Source organism: Gambusia affinis, linkage group LG23 (assembly GCF_019740435.1).
Source record: "Gambusia affinis linkage group LG23, SWU_Gaff_1.0, whole genome shotgun sequence".
Classification (NCBI taxonomy): Eukaryota; Metazoa; Chordata; class Actinopteri; order Cyprinodontiformes; family Poeciliidae; genus Gambusia; species Gambusia affinis.
Genome location: NC_057890.1, coordinates 16457600 through 16480947, shown reverse-complemented (window position 1 = coordinate 16480947; position 23348 = coordinate 16457600). Strand labels below are relative to the sequence as shown.

At 41.0% G+C, this 23348-nt stretch overlaps 1 protein-coding gene and 1 long non-coding RNA gene across 2 annotated transcripts; one reads left to right on the top strand and one right to left on the bottom strand.

Moving 5' to 3' along the window:
* Nucleotides 1–171: 171 nt before the first annotated feature.
* golgb1 (golgin B1) lies at nt 172–20369 on the bottom strand. Its single transcript, XM_044109017.1, has 20 exons — nt 20262–20369; nt 18724–18802; nt 17696–17887; nt 17503–17616; nt 16562–16729; nt 16357–16473; nt 16024–16137; nt 14856–15468; nt 14706–14782; nt 13614–13659; nt 8177–12878; nt 7562–7973; nt 6409–6642; nt 5384–6142; nt 4124–4317; nt 2939–3098; nt 2769–2869; nt 2630–2701; nt 2053–2143; nt 172–1977 (listed from the first exon to the last, which is right to left on the bottom strand). Exons 2-20 carry the CDS (start codon nt 18790–18792, stop codon nt 1840–1842), a joined length of 8373 nt encoding a protein of 2790 aa, XP_043964952.1. The 5' UTR covers nt 18793–18802; nt 20262–20369; the 3' UTR covers nt 172–1839.
* LOC122826768 lies at nt 19801–21826 on the top strand. The gene is made up of 2 exons (XR_006369864.1): nt 19801–20144; nt 20331–21826. It is a non-coding gene; the product is annotated as an uncharacterized LOC122826768 (long non-coding RNA).
* Nucleotides 21827–23348: the final 1522 nt, after the last annotated feature.

Here is a 23348-nt window from a genome sequence, read left to right as displayed (position 1 = left end):
GCTTCTTACTATTTTACCAACAGAACTGAAACCAAGGCAGGTTGTGATTTTTATTGTAGTAATGGAATTACACCACTAGGGGACACTAGAGTATCGCAACTTTTTTTTAAACTATGCACCATTGTATTTTTTATATTTCCATAAGACAAGAAAAAAACAACAAAACTTCACTTCCACTTAAAAACATCCTTTATTAAAAGTTTTGAACACAAACTTGTGTCATCATCAGTAACAACCTGCCCTCCAGCTGTGGAGAAAAACGACTGTAGTGTTTCACACACACCGGTACCCACTGGAAAAAGTGTCTGAACCTCCGCTTCATTTATCGGTTAATAATTTCAAAAGGATAATGATTAGATTTTCTGAGTCACGATGATCCCAACGAGGACGTAAACAAAATCCTACCGAGAAAATTAACTTTAGATCAATGTTTCCCTCGATCCAAACCCCCAAAATTTTTAATTACATGATATATTTCCCATATACAGCCCTTCGAACGGGTATTTACAAGAAATAACACCGAAGATTTGTAAAGGATGTGACAGCAGAATTAGCAGCGCAGTGTTGCGAGACAGGAATGATATATATGGAGGACGATTTAACCATTATTTCATGACAAGGAATTACATTAAATCTAAGTTAATAGAGATATCGTTCAAACAATGTGTCATCCTTCATCCGTTGGAAGGCAGCAACATCGTAATGGACATAAAAGGAAACGCGTCTCTAAAACGAACAGTAAACAGTTCTGAAGAACGGATTAAAAACTGCATAATTAATGTAAGAGACAAGGGGATACGACGTAAAACCAGAAATGGCACCGTTCACCATTTTTGTGCATGAAAGGAAGTTAGGAGGAGATAAATATCACATAAACTCAACTTGAAGTAATTTATTTCAAACCGTTTCCTCGAAACAACCGTTAATCTCACAGCTAGCTTAGCAAGCCCAGGAGAGTTAGCTTACCTAGCATAGTTACTTTAGCTACTTTTCGAGGCAATTTTGACTCTTTCACAGGATGTTAGCTCCAGTATGTGGTGCTTTAAAGAAGTATTCACACCTCTTGAATTATTTCGTATCAGAAACTTTGTGCATAGTTTTCCATATGTTTTCACAGATAGAGCCGAGTTTAAGGGGAATTATTAGTTGTGCACTACACAAATCAATCCCCCATGTAAGAAACCATGCATCATTTTTCATCCACCTCAATTATGTTCTGCTTCATGTAGGCCCCTACTGTAAAATCCCAGTACAATACACAGAATGTTTGTGGATTTTCAGAACTGTAACTGTAACTGGAAAGACTCCGAGCTCAAATCTACAAGGCACATGATGTACAACACCTCCAAAAGACTTGGTGGCATCTTTTCTTCCTCCATCCATTGTCTTTCTTTCAACTCATCAGATCTGGAAGGGAAACCCAGGAAACCTTCACACTGGGGGGATCTTCATAAGACAGCCGAACTACCTTCGCCAGTCCCTTTTGATGTGAAAAAGCGGTGGCTCAGATCTACCATAGAAGACAATTTCTAGTCTCCATAATTATAGTTGAATGTTGCATTTGTTTATTTTACTAAGTAATATTAAGATATTTTCCCTTTGCATCCGTTTTGAAGCAAAATCTCCCACTTGTAGGTGACTTGAGGTCACCTATGACCAAAGAGTTGAAACAAACACCCCCTGAAGTAAATGTATATACTTTGGCTAAACGATTAAAGTGCACCGTTTGTACAGAACATCCTTTGGACCCTTCATTAAATTACTATATATCACACAAGAATTATAACCAACACATATCTATTTTCTTGGACCTTCTCTCGTGTTATTTGGAACGGTTTTTCAGAGGTATCCGCCCAGGCAGAGGAGCAGCAGTACATGGACAGTGAGCAGGTAGAGGCTGAGCAGCAGAGGGGTTCGCTGACGGGAGCAGAACGCCACGCGGAGCATCCGCAGCAAGCTGGGGCCTCCTCTGCGGGTCTGCCAGAGCAAAACACAACGTTAGGATCATGGATGGTTATTGTTGCAGCTGTTAAGGTGACGGATGAGCCTAACCCGGGTGACGACGCCTTCTGGTGGCTCGATAAACACAGCCGTCTCAGAGAGATCCCCTTCGTTTGCAGAGTGCCATGACGCCTGGCTGTGACTGATGGAGACAATAAAAACATCAGGTGATTCATTCATTCATTCAATTATTCTCGTTTTAATTAATTTTAATTAATTAGTTAATGCATTTACTATTTTTATTGTTACTACTCCTGCATTTTAATATTTATTTTACGACTTTATTTTTATTATTTAGGTTATTAGTTATTAATGGATTCTAAAAATAATTTAACATTATATATGATTAATTTTGTTGTTCATATTGTTTATATTGATGAAAAATGTGTTTACCATATAATAGTATTTTGTATTATTTTGTTACATTAATTAAATAATATAATGAGTAAAATTACATTTTTTGTATTTTTCTAATAATTTATTTTATTTTTGATCATTTATTATATCCAGGGTTATTATTATTGCTATAATGTTTTTATTTTTAACTTTTGCTGGTTTCTTTCTAGTTTATTATTTTTCGTAGTTTTGTCGCAGCCCAGGAGGATTTTCTGTTTTTTAAAGTTCGTACCGTTTGAGGAGATCCTGTGTCGCCATCAGCTGCTCCTCAACCGCCAGCCGCTGCCGAGTCTCTTCTTCTAGTCTGACATACAGAAAACCAAAATCAGCATCTACCGTGTCATTTCCTGGATGAAGAGTTTGATAAATACCTCTGCTGAAGCTCCAGGAGCTCCGCTTTGGAGGATCGGCCGTCGGTCAGGCTGCTGCGGTCCTGCGGCGCTCCAGGTGGGTCGTCTCCTTCCTCTGTGCCCTGCAGGTTTTTAGATATAAATAAACTAAAAAAAACACTTTGCTAAATTACATATTTTCATCTGCTTACCTGTCTCTGGAGCTGTTCTCGTTTGAGTTTGGGCTTCTGGAGTCGAGTCTCTTCCAACATGGCGGCCAGCTGCCGCAGCTGTTGGTCTTTCTCCGAGAGCGTGGCGAGCGTCTGCTGCCTCAGCTGCTCTGCCTGAGCCAGCCAGTCCATCCGCTCCAGCCTGAAAGGCAAAAAATATTTTAAATTGATTTCACCACTTAAATTTAACAATGCAGAAAAATCTGCAACGGCGTGTTAAAAGAAAATAATTAAAATACAAAGAGTAAATTTCCACCCAAAAACCCAGAAATTTCCTTGTTTTGACTAGAAAGTTTCTAAGATTCTTAGAAAAGAAAACAAAATTAGCGAATTCCAAAAATCTAACATTTGCGAAAAAAAATCCCCTTAAATTTTATGATTAATTTCTGAATTTTTAATTTTTTTTCAAAAACTTAGAAAAGGTCAAAAAATTGCTAAGCAAAAATACTAAGAAACTTTGAGATTAATCTAAGAATTTTTCTAGAAAAATACAAGAAAATTTCCAAACTCCAAAAATTTGGAAATTTCTAGAAAAATTTTTATTATTCTCAGAAATTTTCTAGAAAAATATTTCTGAGCTCCAAAAGTTAAAACAATTTGAGAAAAAACTCAGAAATGTTGAGATCAAGTTCAGGAATTTTCAAGAAGTTTCTATTAAGTTAAGCATTTTTGTTTTGTTCTAGAAAACATCTGAGATAAATCTGCAAATTTCAGACTTTTGAAACTAAGAAATTTCTAGATTTTTCTAGAATATTTGACACGATTAAACATTTTTGATTTTTTTTTCTAGCAAATTTTTAATATTTTGACTTTATTCTTGCAATTTTCTGATTTTACTCTCAATTTCATTTTCTCACATGGCCTTAGATGTTAGTTATAAAAGAAAGGCTGAACATGTTAAATAATTTTTTTTTTAAATCAGCAGAATGTACCAGTTTTTTTAATGCAACCAATTGTCATAATAATGGATCAGTAAAATAATTGTTAGCTACACTAGATGGAAACAAAGGGAAGTGGAGCTAAAATTCTCCTGGTATAAAGTGAAAGAAACTTTCAACTTAATCTCAGAAATTTTCTATAAAAAACTAATACAATTTTAAGATTTGTTTTGTAGAAAATTTCTGAGATTAATCTCTAAATGTCCAAGTGTTTTGGGGAAAGTAGAACCTGAGGGATTCTGTTTCCTGCTTGCTTCTCTCCGCCGCGCTCTCCAGCCGCGTCACGGCCTCCAGTATTTCCTCGTTCTTCTTCTTCTCCTCTAAAAGCTCCTGGCTGATTTTAATGAGCTCGCCAGCTCCCAGCCGAGCCAGGTCAAACTTTTGCTTCTTCAGCTCGGCCGTCTGCGTGTTCAGCTGCTCCAGCTGCACATAAAGAGAAGAGAGCAGAAACGATTAATCATCATTAATCAGTTACTGAAATAATCGGCAACTAATTTAGTAATCGATTAATCGTTATCTGGAGTATACAAACTCAAAAAAAGGCCATTTGCTGAAAGAACAATATAGGCAGAGCAGTAAATATGCCAAAACCGTAAAAAAAAAAATTATATATATATATTACACTTAAAATATGCAAAAAATACATTTCTATGTAGATTTATTCTCCCCAGAACTATAAATTTGGTTAAAAAAAACAACCTAATTTTAAAACACCTTTCATTGTCCAATCAATCAGCATTGATTTTAAGTAGAAAAGGTTGAGCTTTTCAATTGTTGATGTTAGAAGTATTTCCAGACGTATATTTTACTACAAATAATCAAACATTCACTGAAAAAAAAATGTTGATTTCCTCATTTAAAAAAAGGAATTGATTTTTTTATTAGAAGTTTTAGTTTATTTCTAATATAGAAAAAAATATTTGGGGCTATACAAAGAAAACATAAAATAAACTAATGCAATAATAGGGTCAGAATAATATGAGAATCCAGAATATTGCCAGAAAAATAGTCAAAATAATATGAGAGTAAAGTTAAATTTAAACAATAAAAGTTACAATATTATGGGGATAAAGTCAAAAATAATGACAATAAAGTCATAGTACAAGAAAAAAAAGTCATGTGAATAAAGTCCAACTTTTATAAAGATGGACTTTATAAAACTTGGACTTTTATAAAGTCTTTTATTACTTTTATTACTTTTATTACAACCGCTTATTCTTGTAATAAGAAGTTGTAATGACATGAGAATAAACAATGTGTTGAGCTGAAGTTCTTGCAAAAAGATTTTTTTCATCTTCTTAGTGTGCCATTAGTACTCCACTGTAAAAAACACAAAAGGCTGAATAAAAGTCTGGACAGAAGAGCGTTGGAACATTCTGCAATCGTCAGGATTATCAATAAATTAATCACTAATACAATCTTTAGCAGCATCGTTAAAACGGAGCGAAGAAAAGTGTTGACAAAATAAAAGCAGCAGATTTCAGCTCACCAATCTCTCCCTGTCGTTCTGCAGGGCCTGCAGGGCGTTCTTCAGGCCCCACACCTCTCCAGCAGACCCTCCAGCGCTGCTCTGTGCCGCCCTGCTCCTCTCCTCCGGCTCTCTGACCTTCTGCGCCGCCTCCTCTCTGGCCTCCTGCAGCGCCGCCACGGCGTCGGCGAGCTGCTGATTCTGCTGCCTCAGCTGCTTGGTGGTGTCCGTCTCCTCCAGCAGCCGCTGCTCCACGATCAGCAGGTCGCGGGCCAGCTCCGCCACCCTCTCCTGGGCGCTCTCCGACTCGGTGCGCATCACGCCGCCCTCCCAGCGCAGCTCGGCCAGCTCCCTGCTCTCGGCGGCGAGCCGTTCCTCCAGAGCCTCGGCTCGGCCGCGCTCCCCCTGCAGCTGCTCCCTAAGTTTCTCCACTTCCGCTCCAGGTGCGTCCATCACCTGCGAAGCTCGACTAAGAGTCTCCATCTCCAGTTTCTGCGTCTCTTCTTTTGTTTTGGTCCTCAGCTGAGCCTCCAGCTCCTCGCGCTCCCGCTGTAAGGTCAAGATGTGCTCCCTGTGAGCTGCCAGAAGCTGTTTGTGTTGGGAGTCCTTCATGCTTAACACTTGTGTGAGTTCGTCTCGATATCCGTGGAGCTGAGCCGACAGCTTGGCCTGTTCGGCGTGCATGTCGTCTCTCTGGACCAGCAGAGAGCGAAGCTCCTCTTTCAGGCTGTTGTTCTCCACCGCCGCCTCCTGGATCAGACCGTCCTTCTCCATCATCACCTGCAAGACGACACACAGGGCAAACAGGTTCAACCTTTAATTGACCCGTGATTAGGTCTGACGCAATAAAAATAAATAAATCAGCTAATCACATGATAAATTAAAACAATAATGATGTTTTAATTTATGAATCATCAATAGTGATGATGATTCATCCTCGCTCCATGTCTTTGAAGTTAGAAAGTCTCCTTTAACAGATTCATCTGGAAAGCTTTCGTCACCAAGTGCTGTGAAGATCAAGCTTTTCTCTCCTGCACTCAGGTTACCTGCAGGTGTTTCTCCTCCAGCTGTTTGTACATGCTGAGAACTCGGTCTCTGTCGTCCTGCAGGGACCCCATCGCCTTGGTGAAAGAGTCCAGTCTGCCTTTCCGGTTGCTGCTCTCCTCCTGTGCTTCCCGTAGTTTTCCTTCCAGATCCCTCACTTCTCCTCTTCTCCGCTCCAGCTCCCTTTCGGCATCTTGTGCCCGGCTCTCAGCCTCTCTCCGCGCCTCCTCTGCTGCCTTTTGGAGGAAGTTATGGGCAGAAACAAAATATTTGAAAAGGGCTTTAATACATTTTTTTTTTTTTCACCAATGCGCTCCTTAGGTTTCTATAGTTCAGAATGATGTCAGCGCCCAGGGCGGCCATCTTTAGACTTTGAATTCAGGTCAAAGACCATTAGAGCCAGGCTCTGTTTTTATTTTTTAGTCAGAGAATAAAATAATACAAGAATAAATCCTTGATATTACTATAATATTGAAGAATAAAGTAAATTTTTGAAAACTCAAATTTGAATAAATAAAATTAAAAATTAAATACAGAATGCTGAGAATCTTGTGAAGTTATGATTTGGTATTATCATATTTTCAGTAGCACGACTTTGAAACAATCAAATGATCACGTTAGATCTCAAACTCTAGAAGCTTTCCTCTTTAAAATGAAGTTTTTTCTCTGAATTTTAAGTAATTTTTCTGGTAAAATTGTGTATCTATTCTGGTAATATATCACTATATTCATGTAATTAAACAGAAATTATTGCAGCCTCTATGGTTGAAACAATTAATCTGATTAATCAATTAATTGTTAGCGTGTACAACTCATTTGCTAAAACCCCCCCAGCAAAAATACATACAATTATAAATAGATTTATCAATAATTAAAATAATTGTTAGATGCACCCCGAGACAACTTGTCTTATTATTTTGTTGTACATCTCACGAAAGGATAATTGAAATAAAAGCCATTTTTCAAAAATGTAATTGTAATTGTAATTTCGTTTTCGGAAAAGAAACCGAAAAACAGATTAAAACTGGACTAGGATGAAATTAATTCCTAGAGAGGAATTTATGAAAGAATGCATCTGTAGTTCCCACTTCTTACCAGTTGGTGGCAGTAGTGCTACCTGTAGTTGTTTGCTAGAAGAAGAAAGTATTAGTTTACCTGTGCGACAGCAAGCTCCTTCTCCCCCAGCAGCTCCACCTCCCTCCTCTCCTTCTCCTGTAGCTCCGTCTGTAAACTCTCCGTCAGAACCTTGGAGGAACGCAGGTCCGTCTCCAGCTGCTCCACGTTCAGACACAGACGCCTCTCCTCGGCCTCCCTCGCCCTCAGCTCGGTTCTGGCCCGCTCCACTTCGCCAGTCTGTCTGCTGACTGCCTCCTCCAGAGCCCGCACCCTCTGACTCAGACTCTCCAGTGTGTTTTTGAGGACGCCGACTTCGTTCTGAGCAGATACCAACTCGGATGCGGTTTCCTCCAGCTTCGATCTTTCCTGATCAAGAACCACTTGGTGCTCCATGACTTTCTTTTGCTCTTCTTCCAATCTCTGCTGCCAGTCTTTCTCTGCTCTCTGTAACCTAAAACGCCAAATATTTTTAGTTCATGGCTGAAATTTAATGATGTATTGTCAGAAACAAAAACTAAGACAATACATAGTTCTCCTGTGACGTCACTTATCTGGGAATTTTGTAGCTGACAGCCATCTCGGTTGCATTAACAGGAACTGATGCAACCAGAAATTTAATATGCAAATGTAGCAAAACAAATGTAAAAGATATACCTGTTTACAGACTGCTCCAACTCCTCTTTCAGCGCCTTCTCTTTCTGAAGCTGATCTGCGAGCTCCTTGGCGCGTGTTTCAGCCTCACGGACTTCAGCCTCCTTCCCCTGCAGAGCGCTGTTGAAACGCATCTCCCACTGCCGGGCTTCATCCAGAACTCTGTCCCTGTCGTCTTGCAGGGAGGACATGCTGCGAGAGAAGGCGGCTAACCTGGCCAGAGTCTCATCCAGACGGGCTTGGGTCTCCTGGGCTCGTCTCTCTGTTGCCTCTGCCACCTCTCTGGCTTCCATAGCAGCTTCCTCCTCCTTCTCCCGCTCGCTGTAGGCCTCTTCCAGTCTGAGCTCTGTCTCCTTCAGCTCAGCTCCCAGCCTGAATCTCACAGAGTCCAGAGTCTGCTCTGCCTCAGCCTTCAGCGCAGCCTCTTTCTGCTGGAAGCTTTGCTCAATGGCCATTCTTGCAGAGACCGCCTCACTTGCTTCTTTCCGCGCTTCTGCTAGTTTGATTTTGCAACTCTCCATCTCTGTTTCAGACCTCTTGAGATCTTCTAACGTTTTGGCGGTCTCCATCTTTGACTGCTCCAGCCTGCCTCGGAGCTCCTCCTGGCTTAGCTGCAGGGCTTTGACTTCACGTCCAACTTCACTGATCTTCTCCTGATATTGGATGGAGTCCCTCTGAAGCTGCCGCACTTCTAGCTGCTTTTCCCTCAGTAGCTCCTCCAGCTGCTTTGCTCGGCTTTGGCTGCCTTCTTTGACCCTCTGGGCAGACCTCAGCTGCTGCTCCAGTTCCCTCTGCTTTCCGGACTCTGCCTCGGCTTCGGCTCTCTCTCGCCGGGCCTGCCTCACATCCTCCTCCAGCCTGGCGGCTCGGTCTCTCTCACTCTGGACCTCAGCCTCCAGCCGCTCTACCTCTCGCTGTATCTCAGCGAGTTGCTCATGGTTGTCTGCTGCTTCTTGCTGGTAGGTGGCTATGCTCCCATTGAGCTGGGCCAATTGGTTCATCAGACGCTCCTCCAGGTTGTCTTTTTCGGTTTCGAGACTCTCAAGGCGTTCTTTAAGCTTAGCTTCCCTCTTTGAAGCGTCTTCAGTCAGGTGTTTTTCTCTCTCGTTGCTCTGTTGAAGGTTCTTCTCCAGACGGTTCTCGTTATTTTTGCTCTCCTGCAGCTCTTGTTCAAGAGATGCCAGTTCAGCTTCTCGTTTTTGCCAGAGTTCCTTCTCTGCATTCAGAATCTCAATCTCCCTCAGTTTATCTTCCAGTAAAGCTTGACCCTTCTCCCTTTCTTCTGCAATCGCAAGATCATATTGTGGCTCTGCTGCAGTCAAGATGGCGTCTGATTGCGTTGCAGTGATGACTTCCTCTACACCAGGCGCAGAGCTGCGTTGAGTTGCCTCCATGTCTGCGAGTTTTCCATTCAGCTCTTCAACCTGCTGCCTTAGAGCATCTCTTTCCGTTGCTGCAGCTTCCAGCTCTGCTTGCAGAGCTCTCATCTCCTCCTGAAGGCGCTCTGCTTCAGCTTTGATGACCAGATCATCTGGTTTTGAAGTTTCCTGCCTCTCTCTGAGTCTCTCGTTCTCCTCCTCCAGCTCCATTATCTTTTGCTGTTTTGTCTTTGCAAATTTCCTCATTTTGTCCTTCACTGTGTCCACCTCCTTCTGCGCCTCCTCTGCTCGTCTCTCGCTCTCCTGCCTTGCAGTCTCCTGAGCTCTCGCTTTAGCCGCCAGCTCCCGTCTTTCCTGCCGGGCGGCTTCCAGGACCTTCCTCACACGCTCCGCCTCGTCACTCACATTCTCGTAAGACTTGAGCAGAGTCTCGTACTCCTCCTTCATCCCTTGGACCTTCTCCTCCCACTCCTTACACACCCTTACTGCCTCTTCCTTTGCCAAGTCCACCTCCTTCTTACAAGCGTCCTTCTCATTGATTATTCCCTCCATTACGAGCTTCAGACTCTCACACGACGACCCCAGACTTTGGTTCTCCATTAACGTCCGATCAACCTCCTCGATTAGTTTTGCTCTTTCGCCTCTTAGACTCTCAAGCTCTTCTTCTGTTGAATCGCTCTTCTGCTGCAGTTCGGCAACTAACTTCTCGGCCGAAGTGAGCTGCTCCTTTAGGGTCTTGTTCTCTTTGAGGGCCTCTTTGCGAGATACCAGAGCAGCTTGAAGCTTTCGCTGAAGCTGCTGGAGTTTTGCCTCACCGTCTTCTTCTTGCTTTTGTGGAAGCTCAGTCTGCAGCTTGTGCATTTTCTCTTGCTCTGCCTTCAGTTCCTCCTGTAAAGAGCTTATCAGCTGATCTTTCTCAGACACAGAGTCTTGTATTGAGTGTATGAGGGAGTTCTGCTCACTCAGCTGCTGGCCGAGTTCCGATATCTCGCGGTTCTTGTTGTCTAGGAACTGCTTGAAGTCTTCCACTTCAGCTTGAAGAGTTTTCATGGAGGCTTCTGCAGAAGCTTTTGATGCAGTTTCTATCTCTGCCTTTAGGGTTTCTGTATAAGCTTCAGCTTGAAGATACTTTTCTCGAAGTTCATTTATCTCCTCATAGAGAGCATCAATTTGCTTTTCCTTCTCTCTCAGTGCTTCCAGGTCTTTACCCAGTTCAAGTATCTCAGACTCCTTAAGCAACAGGCTGCTGTGAGTTTCCTGGAGCTGCTTCTCCAGCTCAGTGTTCACTTGCCGACAATTTTGGATCTCGTCTTGAAGAACTTTAAGAGATTCTTCCATTTGTGTAGATGCAAGAGGAGACGGCTCCAGAGGATGCTGAATGGGATCACTTGCCTGTGGTTTCAATGAATCTGTTTCGGATGCAGCAAAGTCCACCCAATCCTCTTGAACCCAACTGTTTGCGGCAGACACTTGCGCCGGTTCTGGTTGTGGATCTCCATCAGAGGTCGCTTTTTCCTCCAGCTCTCTAAGCTTGTTGAGAAGACCTTCCTGTTCGCTGCTCTGCACGTCGAATCGCTCGGTTAGCTCGTTGAAGTCATCTTTCAGCTGCTTCATCTGTTCACGATGGTGCCTGTCTTTCTCTTTGGCTTTGCGGATGGTTTCCTTGCGGGATTCTTGGGCTTCCTGAAACTTCTTCTGGAGCGTTTCACACTCCGCTTCAAGAGAAGCGACTTGAGACTGCAAGTTTTCCGTTTCAGAAGTGGGTTCAGGCTGTTTTTCGCTCAGCTTTCTGTTCAGAGCAATTGTCTCTGCAAGGACTTGATCCTGATGGTCAAGTCTCTGCTTAAGAGCCTCCACCTCTTCCTCTTTGGATCTTAAAGATTCTTCTAGCTTCATGATCTTGTCCTCCAAGTCCTGAATCTCAGGTCTTTGAGGGAGCTTTTCAAAAGGTCCTTCTGTCTCGTCTTTCTTCTTCCATTGTTCTGCTTCCTTCTCAAACTCGCTGACTTTCTTCATGAGCTCCTTGCGCTGAACCAGAGCAGCCTGAAACTTCTTCTTTGTGTTTGCCAGTTGCACTTCTAAGACTTCCTTCGCATTCCTCAAGGTAACTACTTCTTCGTCATCATTAGATGCTTGCTGTTGATCATCTCTGACCTTCTCTAGCTCTTCCATCTGCTCCTTGAGTTTACTCACTTCCCCTTTCATCTCAAACTTCTCTTCTTCTGCTTGAAGGAGCCTGGCGGACATGCTGTCGTTAAGCTCCGTCACCTCCTTTTCTTTCTGGGTGAGAAGAAGCTGCAGCTCTTGAATTTCAGAGTCCTTTTTTGATAGAGACTCGCTGTGAAGATCTGAAAACTGAGAGTGCTCCAACAGGCTGTTTTCCATTTCATGAAGCTTCTTTTGCAGCTCGGAGGAGCGTTGCTCTCCGTCCTCCAGCTGAGCGCTCAGCATCCTCGCCTCACCTTCCTGCTCAGACAGAGCTTGCTGAGCTGTTTCCAAATCTGCCTGCAAAGCCTCAATCTTCTCCTCCTTGGTTTTATTTTCATTCTTTAAAATCTCCAATTCTTCTTCCAGAAGTTTCATTTCAAGACTCTGTTTCTCCATCATTTTGCTGTTTTCTAGCTCCTTGGACAACCTGAGTGCTTCTGCCTCAACTTCCTCTTTGGTGACGGTGAGAGACTGCACTTCCTCTTCTAGGATCTTGATTCTCTCCTGTGATGCTGCAGCTGCGTCTTTAAGCCCCTGCAGCTCTGCCAGAAGTTCACCGTACCTCTTCTGCAGCTCCTCGGCTAAAGCCTGAGCAAAGAGATTGACATTTTCATCGGTAGAGGAGGAACTCTGTTGGGTCAGCTGGGCTTGGACCACAGATGACGACTGGGAGGATTCCTGCTCCATGCTTGTTGCCACCCAGGACTGACCAACATCCTGCGGGACGGAGGGCCACTCCTGAGTGCCGTCTTGATTCATGGCTTCCAGGAGCGTCCAGCTGCTGTGGGCCACCTCCGAATCAGTGCTGGTGACCATCTCATCTGAGGAGGTTCCCTTTGATTCTTCAGGAGACTCGGAGTGGAGTCCGATTAGCTCCGGGCTGCTTTCGCTATCAGCAGGGATGGAGAGGACGGAGGTTTCTTCTGCAACTAAGGTGGTCTCTTCATCTTGTACGTCTTCCACTGAATCAGCAGGAGCTCCGGTAGAATCTTGATTCGGACTTTGGTTTATTTCAGCTTCTCCTGAGGTTTGTTTTGTAGCAACTAGGATGGATTCTCGTAAGGCAACTAGCTCATTGTCTTTTTCTACAAGCTGCTGCTCCAGCGCCAATATATGTTCTGCAAAAATAAAAATATTTGACCAGCTCCACATCATGATAGTGTGATCGAGGAATTTAAATGTAAAGTTCAAACTTAATGTGACTGAAATTACAGAATAAATTATGGTAGTCATCTTAAACAGCCTCAAATTATTGCAAAGAAATATAACAAAATCCCATTTTTGTTAGGCTTACACTGTATTGATGTTAAGTAGAAGTGGCTTAGTTTCTCACATGTTTATTTTTGATGTAAGAAAGGAACAGATTTGCTCAATTGTATTTTTTATGCATTTCTAATACCAATTATTAAGATTAAGTTGTTAAATAAAAAATATGCAGAATAATCCATCCATCCATCCATCCATCCATCCATCCGGCCAATTAGTTACAACATTCATACCCTGGATCAGAGGTGCCCAAAGTAGGTCCTGGAGGGCCTGCATGTTTTAGTTTTCTCCCTGGTGGCACCAACAACCTTCTCAGCATGTCCATGTTCTTCTTAGGCCTCTAACAAGCCATCATTTGATCCAGGAGCGTTAAACCAGGGAGGGAACTAAAACGTGCAGGATGCCGGCCCTCCAGGACCCACTTTGGCCACCACTGCCCTAGATTGTAAACTTAAAATAAATATCACGACTTTTTGTCCTTGACTTGACCAAATAAGGAAAATAGGATTCAATCTGTTAAATGAATAATTTTGTTGCTATTCACATTTAATTTATGAAGTGTACCATGTAGACAAAAATTAATTTACCTTTATCAGGTTGGGATGAATCCAGAGATGCTTCAGTGTCGGACATCTAAGAAAAAAGGACATGATATGTTTTACTAAATCTAGATAAAATAGTTTAATATTTAAAAACAAAAGTCCTCTAAATAAAAACAAAACACAGATTATGTTTTGAAATATTCTCCCAGTTTAAATCTGAATTAGCAGTGTGGCTCATGAGCCTGTAGTTCAAGGTGAAGGTCGGCTCAGTGGAGAGGGGATTAAATATTCCTCCCTCTGAGATGAAGCATACAGACAGACAGACAGTGTCCCGCCTGGCCTGCATTAGACAGGTGCAGATCACCTGTCCAGACTAAAGCTGTGACCCGGAACAGGGAGGACAGAACCCGTCCATCTCTTCTGACCTCCAAGGAAAAGGTGACTTTGCAAACTGCACTTAGTTTAGTAAGGGCGCCCAAAGCCAGTCGAGATAGATCTTCTTATAACTTTTAGACGATTATACAGCAGCTGAATGCGACACAAATTCAACAGTCCTAACGGTCCAGTTCCGATCTTTTCACCCACCAAAAATCTGATTTTACCAAATCAGATAAATCAGATATGATTGTTATAAGGTGTCAGCAGCTGTAACAGTCATGTTGCATTTCATCCAACTTTTACGTCGTGGACACGAGACATGCATCATAATTTAGCACCAAAAGAAGTCAGACGAGGTAAAAGTAAAAAAATGGTAAAACATTATAATTATGAAAGAACTCAGTTCCATCAAAATGGCAACATTTGTTACGTTTTCAGCTGATGTGATTTGATTTTGTGTCAAACAATCAAAACCTTTTGAAAAGGTTGGGTTCTGAGGGTTGGGAACGTCAGAACCCAACCCTGCTTACCTTTAATTAGTCCAACTGGATTTTATTTACTAAAGGCAACATAATTTTATTGTACACAACACAGTGTGCAACATTTTTCTTTGTAGAAAAAGAAGATGGGTAATTATGGTTTAATGGAAGAAAAATGTGAATAACTTCAATATTAAGACTCTTGTAGTCTGAAAAATGTTTTCAAATAAACACAAAAGGCAATAAAACAAACTGAAGTAGAAAATCAAGATGGACTGACTTCTACGATCTGCTGCTCCAGCTGTTTTATCTTGACATCGGCCTCCTCTTGTTCTGCTGTTTTTATGTGAAGTTGTTCTGGAAATCAGACGTGGAAACCGATCAGAACCAGAACCAGGAGCTTAACCTTCGACAGCAGCAGAGCCCTTACCCTGCAGGGACTCCATGTTCTTGGTGAGCTGAGCGTACTGTTCGCTCAGTTCTCCGCATTCGTCCTTCAGCCTGATCAGCTGCGTTTCCACGGACCGCACCGAGTCCAGGAGCAGAGCGGGGTCAACGGGGGCAGTTGGGTCAGCGGGGTCGCACTCTGCCATCGTTTCAGGAGCGAGGGAGCGAAGGTGGCTCCAGATCTCAGCCAGAAGCTCCTCCTTCTTCTTCACACCTTCTTGCTCTTCCCTGAGGTTCATCAGCTCTTTCTGCTGGTCATTGACCTCTGACCTCTCTTGTTCCATAGTTTCCTCCCTGGCTGATTCTGCTTCTCTGATTTCACTTTGGAGCCGTGTGATTTCCGCCCTGTCCCTCTCTGAGGCGTCTTGGTGCGCTCGGGCAGCCGCCAGCGCTGCCTCTTTCATCAGAATTAGCTCCGCCTCCAACCTGGAGACCTCCATTTTCTCTTTCTCCAGCTGCTGCTGGCTGATGAGCGCCGCCTCCCTCAGGGCGGAGAGCTCCGCGTCGCCCTGGCGGACCTGCTCGGCCCATTCCTCTCTCAGCCGGACGGCCTCAGTTAGCTCCTGGTCCATCTGCCGGAACTGAGCCGTCAAAATCTGGAAGGAAAAACACACAAATAAATAAAAATCATGTTTGTTTGTGTTTTTTCCAAAAAGAACCTCTAGACCACGGGTGTCAAAATCATTTTCATTTGGGAATACTTCAAAAAAGGGCCGTTTGTGCCAGAAAGTACTTATAAAACCCATTAAACTGTTAAAATATTAACAAATAGCTGTGATTGGATTTTATGGGGGGGGGGGTTGTAATCACAGTCACAGATTTCATGGAACCAATTTATAAATTTTTACTGCTGCACCAAATTTGTTTTATTAATTTATTAAACTCGGGCGAATTAGCAATTTTTCTGAATGTAAGTGACACAAATTCTGTTCTGACAACTTAGAATAAAATTGTTAACCAAACCTAAAAACATTTGACAAATTGGTGGCTTTTATTTAATACGGCAAATGTCCAAAATGAAAAATAAAATAAGAAATAAAGAAAAAACTGGGTACTTTACTTTCTTCAGTTTTTTTCTGGCTCATGAATACTTTTGAATAAAATAGTTTGGACACAGCAGCTGTCAGGTCTGCAGTTATTCGGCTCTCTACCTGTTTCTGTTGATCAGCGCTGCTCACTTCCTGCTGCAGCATTTCCAGCTCTTGGGAGCGAGAGAACAAAGCCTCTTCGAGCTCAACACAGCGCTGCTGAGCCGCCTGGAGAACCTGGGAGGTCAGAAATACAAGCTTTAAGATTTAGATGCAGCACAACTTCGATTTAAAATTAAGCTAAAACAAGGACTTAACCAGAATATGGGGAATATAGTACATGTTTAACCAACCGCTTCTCTAATTTCAGAGGAAAATCTGCATGAAAAACTTCCTCCTAGCTCTTGACAACCTTAGCAGTGCAGGATTTGTGTAGAGATGAGCCGGGTTTGCTACCTGTTGCAGCTCGGTGCCGTCCTGTGTGCCGACCTTCAGCAGCTCCTCTTCATGTCTCTGAATCTGCTCCTGAAAACGGACGTCCTTCTCAGCGACGACCGCCTGCAGCACCCGCAGCTGCAAAATAAACAAACCAATCCAAGTTAAATTAACTAAACACTACCTACACCTCATCAGCCGAGTTAGTTTGAGTAACCGGGGTCACCTGCTCGGCGTGGGCAGCCTCCTTCTCCTGAAGCAGCAGCTCGGTGGCGAGGAGTCGCTCCTTCAGCTGCCGGCTGCAGGCCTCCTCCTCGCTCAGCTTGGCCCGTAGATCCTGAAGCTCCTCCTCGGCCGCCGCCGCGCCGGCAGAGCAGAAAGAACCGTCTGGAGTCTGCAGGAGACGAAACGCGTTGATGGAGAAGATTAAAGTATGAGAGAGAAATTAATTTAGGGGTTTGTGTCAGAGCAATAAATCACATGTTTGTGTTGAAGGTTATTTTTGCACCAGTGTTTAGGGCAGCCATCTTGCTTGATGAGGATGTTAAACAGTTTTCTAATTATTTCAGTTCGAATTGGTTCAAGATTTATTTTTTAAATTACGAGAATGAAGTCACAATATTTCAAGGATGCAGTCATACGACAATAGAGTCAAATTAACATATTAAAGTCAAAGTTTTTGGAAAATGAAGTAATAATTTTATGAGAACTCCTTTTAAAGTAACAAAAAATTTAAATAAGAAATGTTGAGTATCTTGTGAAGTTATACTTTGGTATCAGTTTTATGGATAGTACTTAATATTTAATATAAGTACTTAATTTTTTAACACATTAACATCAGATTTTTATCAGCAGCAAAACTTTGAAACAAAGAACTAGAAGAGCTGAACTCTACTGAAGCAGTTTTTTAAAAATAAAAACAACTTTCTCATCAGTTTAAGGTTTAATTTTGTCTTTATTCTGCTAATTTTATGACTATACGCTCATAAATAAACTAAAATTCTTGTAGCCTGACTCTTATACTCAGTCATCCAACTCACAAAAGAAATAATGATGAAAACCACTTTTTAAAACTACTGTCTAATATTTGTTATTTCTGTTTCAGAAAAATCAGATTAAAATAGGAAATGTCCTGGCTGTAGCTTGAAGGTAAACTCTTGGACTCACCGCTGATTCTGCTTGTCCTTTCAGCTCCGTTATCTGCTTGTTGAGCGACGCCATCTTGGCTTTCGCCTGCAGTTTGAGTTTGGTGAAGCGAGCTTCCGCCTCTTCTTTCTCGTTCTGCAGAAACCAGGAGAAACATTTACACCAACTTTAAACAAGTTAGCAGAAAAACAAGGAACCCTGTGAGGTTATCTACCTTGAGCTGAGCATCTTTCTTGGTCAGCTCGGTCTCCTGCTGCAGCAGCTGAGTGTCTTTGTCTCGAATGAGCTCCTTCAGCTGGACCACCAGCTGCTCCAGGTGGGCCAGCCTCTCCATGGCGTCCTCAGGAACCTTGGCATCCACCTCAGTCTGGCCCTCTGCGGCGGGAAGCTGAGGCTCCAACACGCCCTTTAAACACGGATAATTACACCAAGAAGAAGACAAAAAGCATAACTTAAAAGGGAAAACTTTATTAATTCCTTTTTGCAAACAATAATGTGATTTCTGAAGGAAACTGTTTTTTTGGGGGGGGTATCAGAGTAAAAGGGGCAACTTATAGATTCAAACTGGGATTTAGAAAATTTTATACCATGAAGGTAATTAAAGAAACACAGCATGACTTACAAGTGGACATTTATGGTATCATTTATCAATTATTATTGAAATTTCTAACAAAAACACAGATGGAAATGTTAGTTTTACTATTTTATCCACCATAAGCAACAATCAATATCAATAAATTTGAAAAATACAATTAATTGCAGTTATTGTGTGAAGATTAGTGACTTCAATTCTCACTTTTTTAAGTAAATGGTTTCCTGAAGAAAAGCAATATTTCCGTTTGTGGTGTTTATAATTAAGATAAAGTGTTACAATTGTATATTTATGAATCAATATGCTATGTTACTAATGTCATATTAAGTGTGTGTAGCTGTCTCCGTAATAAATGTTATTTTATGATGTAGCTAGTGGTAATCCAAATAAATACATAAACACGTTATAGTTAAAGATGTAATAAATAGTTCTTCATTAATTTTATCATTAGCACAATAATACAACAAAATAAAATTCTAAATCCATGTTGCAAATAAAAAGTAATAAATTTTGTAATCAGCAGAAAATATGAACTGAATGACCTGACTGTGCAGAGCTTATCACATCAAATTACACATTTAGAAGCTCAATTAACAGCCGATTATGATATTCTTAATTTTTATTTGTTAAATTGTGTGAATTGAAGTCACCTGTTTGTTTCCATCTGTGTCCTCCTCTCCAGAAAGCTCCTGGAGGACGTTGGCCAGACGGCTTAACATAAAGTCGGGACTGTGAGGAGACAAAAGCAATAAAAAACATTTAAAGGCTTTTTTATGGCTTTCTTTTTACTGCAGACATCTTTTATGAAATGTAAATCAAGTCTGCAGTGTTCTTGAATGCAGCTGTTGAACAGGAAGCCCATCTGCACCAGATATCCTGAGAAACAGGTCCTTTGAAGCTGAATAAACATAGTTCAAGGCGTATTTATTTATTTTGCAAGAACAAGCAGATGGAAGAACTAAACCAGATTCATTTAGCCGTGAAGGTTCAAAGAACAAAACACTGTTGGAGGCTGCAGAGGACCTGCATTCAAGCCAAGTGTAACAGGATTTATCTCTACTTTTATTGTTTTTTGGAGTGATTTCATTAATTTGTTTTTGTCTTACTGTTATTATTAGTGCATGTTTTGCTGTTACACAAAACTTTGGTGCAGCTCATGTTTTAAAAGTGCTTCATAAATAAATTTAAACATTTCATAATTTAAAAAAGTGTATCCTACACATTCCCTGGATTGTTTTTATATATTTTATTCTTTTTTATATTGTCACATTGTTGGAACAATAAAAAATATTTCTATGATTATCTATTTTACTCAGAAGGATAAGGAACATTTAGTATAAAATTAATTATATACCTTACAGCAATTCATATTCATGGAAAAGGCAGAAAAAAAACCGTAATTTGTATGAGGTTTATTCTACAACGTTCATTGTTCTGTTGTGTGAATTCTGTGCAGAATTCGCTAAAGCTAGACTTTTTTATTAGATTCATATCAAGAAAATCGACAAAAAGAGCTTCTTTGTCGTTTCTGAAGTTTTATGAGACCAAGGCTTCAAAAATAACACGTTGAGCGTCATTTATCTTGGTGAATGATGAATTTTAATGCCTTTATAGTGTTATGGCTCTTTAAAGGTGACGTGTGAAGAAATTATAGCTTCTTTTGCACCTGATAAGAGGCGGACATAAATAAAAGACATGGCGAGTCCGCCCACCGTGGGATAAATAAACAAGTCGAGAGCAGCTGAGTTTCACTTTAAATTCAAAAGGCTACACATTAGCAGAGATTCCCTTATCCCTGTTTCCCGGACTAGACCGAAAGGAGCCGAACGCTTTCCGAAGCTCCTGGACGCTCCACTACGACTGCGTCGATCTTTTAGTGGAGAGAAGATTCTTGCTAGCTAAACGCGCAAACTGACGGCGAACTTCCAAAGCTTAAATGGTAGCCATTTTTAAATAATGCTATAAAATGGAGACGGATGAGCAATTCGGTGGAAGCTGAGCGTTTAAACTGACTGTTTCCCACGGAGCAGTGAGTTAGCTGGAGCTGCTTGACGAGCTAATGCTGCTACAGGTAAATAAGGACAGCCTCTCCTGAGCTTCACTGACTTTCTACTATTTTTTCCGCCTGACAGCTGCGCACCTCAGTCGGTGGCGTACATTTTTGAAATAAAAATCAGCTTTAACTCACCTGTGCGGATGCTCCTCAGGTAAATCCGTCTGGTTTTAATTGTTCTTTATTTCCTCGGATGGATTTTAGAGCCACATCACCAAACACTCCCGGAAACAGAACTTTCTCCGCTCCGATTGGACAGCTGGGATCTGTAAGAGACCGTTGACAAATTTAAAGGCGTACACACCTCTTTTCTCCTCGGGGAGTGTCTGACTAAATTTACCAACTCAAACACGACGAATAATGACAGTTAACTGAACTTACACAGTTTGTAATGATGGCAAGACATGACCAAAGAGTCAAACTGATTGTGAACCACGGGAAGCAGTTGGGGAGGAGTCTGCTCCTCTTGGCCCGCTACACTACGCTGTTTGGGGAGTATTGTGGGCGTTTTGTTCAGGGGATAGTGGCGGCTATGAAGTGGACCAGCCTGTTTGCAAGGACCACAGCATCGGTTTTTGACTTCATCTACCAGTGGGGGAAGAGGACAACCGTCAGCACCAAGGAGATCTGCTTGGACCGGTGACTTTTTAAACAGACTGACCATGATGGAAACTTGGACCTCAATAAACTGTAATAGTTGAATATTTGTGTATACGATTACATACTTGATGTTTTCAGTCATTCACCTACCTGCTGTTATTACTACTTCAGGTGTGTCACAGAGCAACGGGAACATTCCACAAAATTTATTAATTATATATGTATATATAACAATTTAATAACTTTGTAAACACTTTATACTGTAATTAACTTTTTAAAATAAGTTTTGTTTTTATTTTGACATTTAATTTCATGTGACAGCTACTATTAATTTAGTTTAATACTTTATCCATAATGGAAATCTAATGTCTTGACTCATATCTTCAAAGCTGTTGTGGATGGCGATGCTGTTTGGCAGGAAGGATCTCCAGCAGCAGTCAATCATCCAATGAATCTGAAGAGGCCTCTGACTGAAGACTGTTTGATATGCTAACATTTCAGCATCTGGGCAGCAGAGATACTATTCCACAGCAACATGTCCTGGATGACGGCATCAGTTGTTGTCAAACCTGGCTAATCCACCTCATTTCAGAGGGATGTTGGAGTAGGGGATACAACATACTTTATGATAAATGGGAGAGACAATTTGAACTTCCTCCTTCTCTCTTTCAGTTTTTTGGTTCATAAAATCTTTTCAAGTCTGTGTTGTAATTCAGGTTTTATCTGAGCTTTTGAGATGCCAACCAGCTACTACCTAAAAAACTGTAAATTGTTGCCACGGTTACGCACAACATCCAAAAGTAAAAATAAAAAAAGAAGAAATCCTTCCAGCTGGACAGTATCTACAAGGAGGAATAATTGTTCAACAAATCAACAAATAAAAAAAGAACAAATGCAAAAAAAAAGGGAATAAATCTTAACAGAGACACTCCAACATCCTTTTAGAAAAACAAACAGGTGAAAACATGCATTTCATTGTTTTTTGAAACTACTTCCACTTGACAGGTGCACTATTTTCTCCTAATGCCACTAAGACCAGATGGTTTCCTGTGGTTCCTGAACTCTCAGTGTGCTGTATTGAAATAAACGTCTTCACTAATCGCCTGTAATCTCATTTACCTTTGGAACGAAACACAATTAAAGCTGCAAATGACCTGGAAAACTCTTCCGATTGATGCTTTCTCAGTTTCACTCGCAGGTTTTTGTGGGTTTTTAGAGTAAAAGTTATTGGAAAACCTCAAATGTAATATAGTAGAATAATTTAATTTAGGTCTGGACTTTGACTGGGCCATTCAAACACACAAGATATGCCAGCCAACCAATTAAATTGCAGCTGTGCCTGCCACCACCTTGTTTAAAAAAGTAGTCCATAATCATGAAGCTGATTTACAAAAACAAAATATCTGAATAGTGTGGCAGGTATATGTGTTCACCTCCCTTTACTGGGATAGCTATAAATACATTTCAGAGTAAACAATTGCTTTGGATCTAGTAAAAACTAATGCTGAGCAACAAAATAATTGCTAAATTTTATAGCGAAACATAAAACAGTTATGAAGATATGTTAAAATGTAATTATTTTATGTTTGTACTGAAACATCTTTGCACTTTAGTACAATACTGCAAATGTGTTTTAAGCCTCAAAATATTACCAGAAAGAAAATTAGAAAAAAAATGAACAAGTGGGCCCAAAACAGAACCTTGGGGTACACCAAAATAAACTGGAAAAGGGTCAAATCTGGGCTTATTTCTGGAGTCAGATTCTTTTGAAGGGTTTCTTATGAAGTTGATTGATTTGAAGCTATTTATACCATCAAGCTCTTTTAAAAATGTGTGTAAACATAGCAGTTCTGTAAACACCTCTGAGTCTGCTTTTTCATACCAGATATGAAAAAGCAAAAGGGTTGTGCATACATTTCCAAGGCACTGCATGCATTATATTAGGAGAGGTCAACTGCTTCTATAGCGTAGAGGATTTCCAGGAAGGAAAGACGTCAACGATGACCTCAGACAAGTAGTTGGAAGACCAAGTGGAAAACATTTCGCTGCCAATTTTCCCCGAAGAGGAAGTCCCAGGAAATTCCCTAGAAGGTCAGAGTAAGTGACGACCCAGCAACTCCAGTTCAGACAATACAGACCTCTGTACTTATAACAAGGGATGAAATGATTAATCGGATTAATCAAGGCTTGCAATAATTACTTGATTAATCATTAACGGGTGTATAGACTTAAAAAAAGATGTTATTTTGCTGAAAGAACAATATATTCAGAGCAATAAAGTAAAAATGTTTAAAAATATGAACATTTTGCATTTAAGATAAAAACAACTTGATAGGTTTTACCCAGAACTCCTCAAGTGGCAGATTTAGCTTCACTTTGTTCAGACTTTGTTAAATTTATCCTATTTATATATAATATTGCATAAATGAGGCTTAAGTGGTTAAATAAAAAAATTTGCAGAACGATACAACTTTTTATGTGATTAATTGATTAATCGTCAGAGCAATCAATTACAAAAATAATTTAGTTTATTCCCTGCTTATGACGGATATTTAAAAACCATTTTTGTATTTGTGCTTTTACACTTTAAAGTTGAAATAATGAGAATTTTATAGGATAATT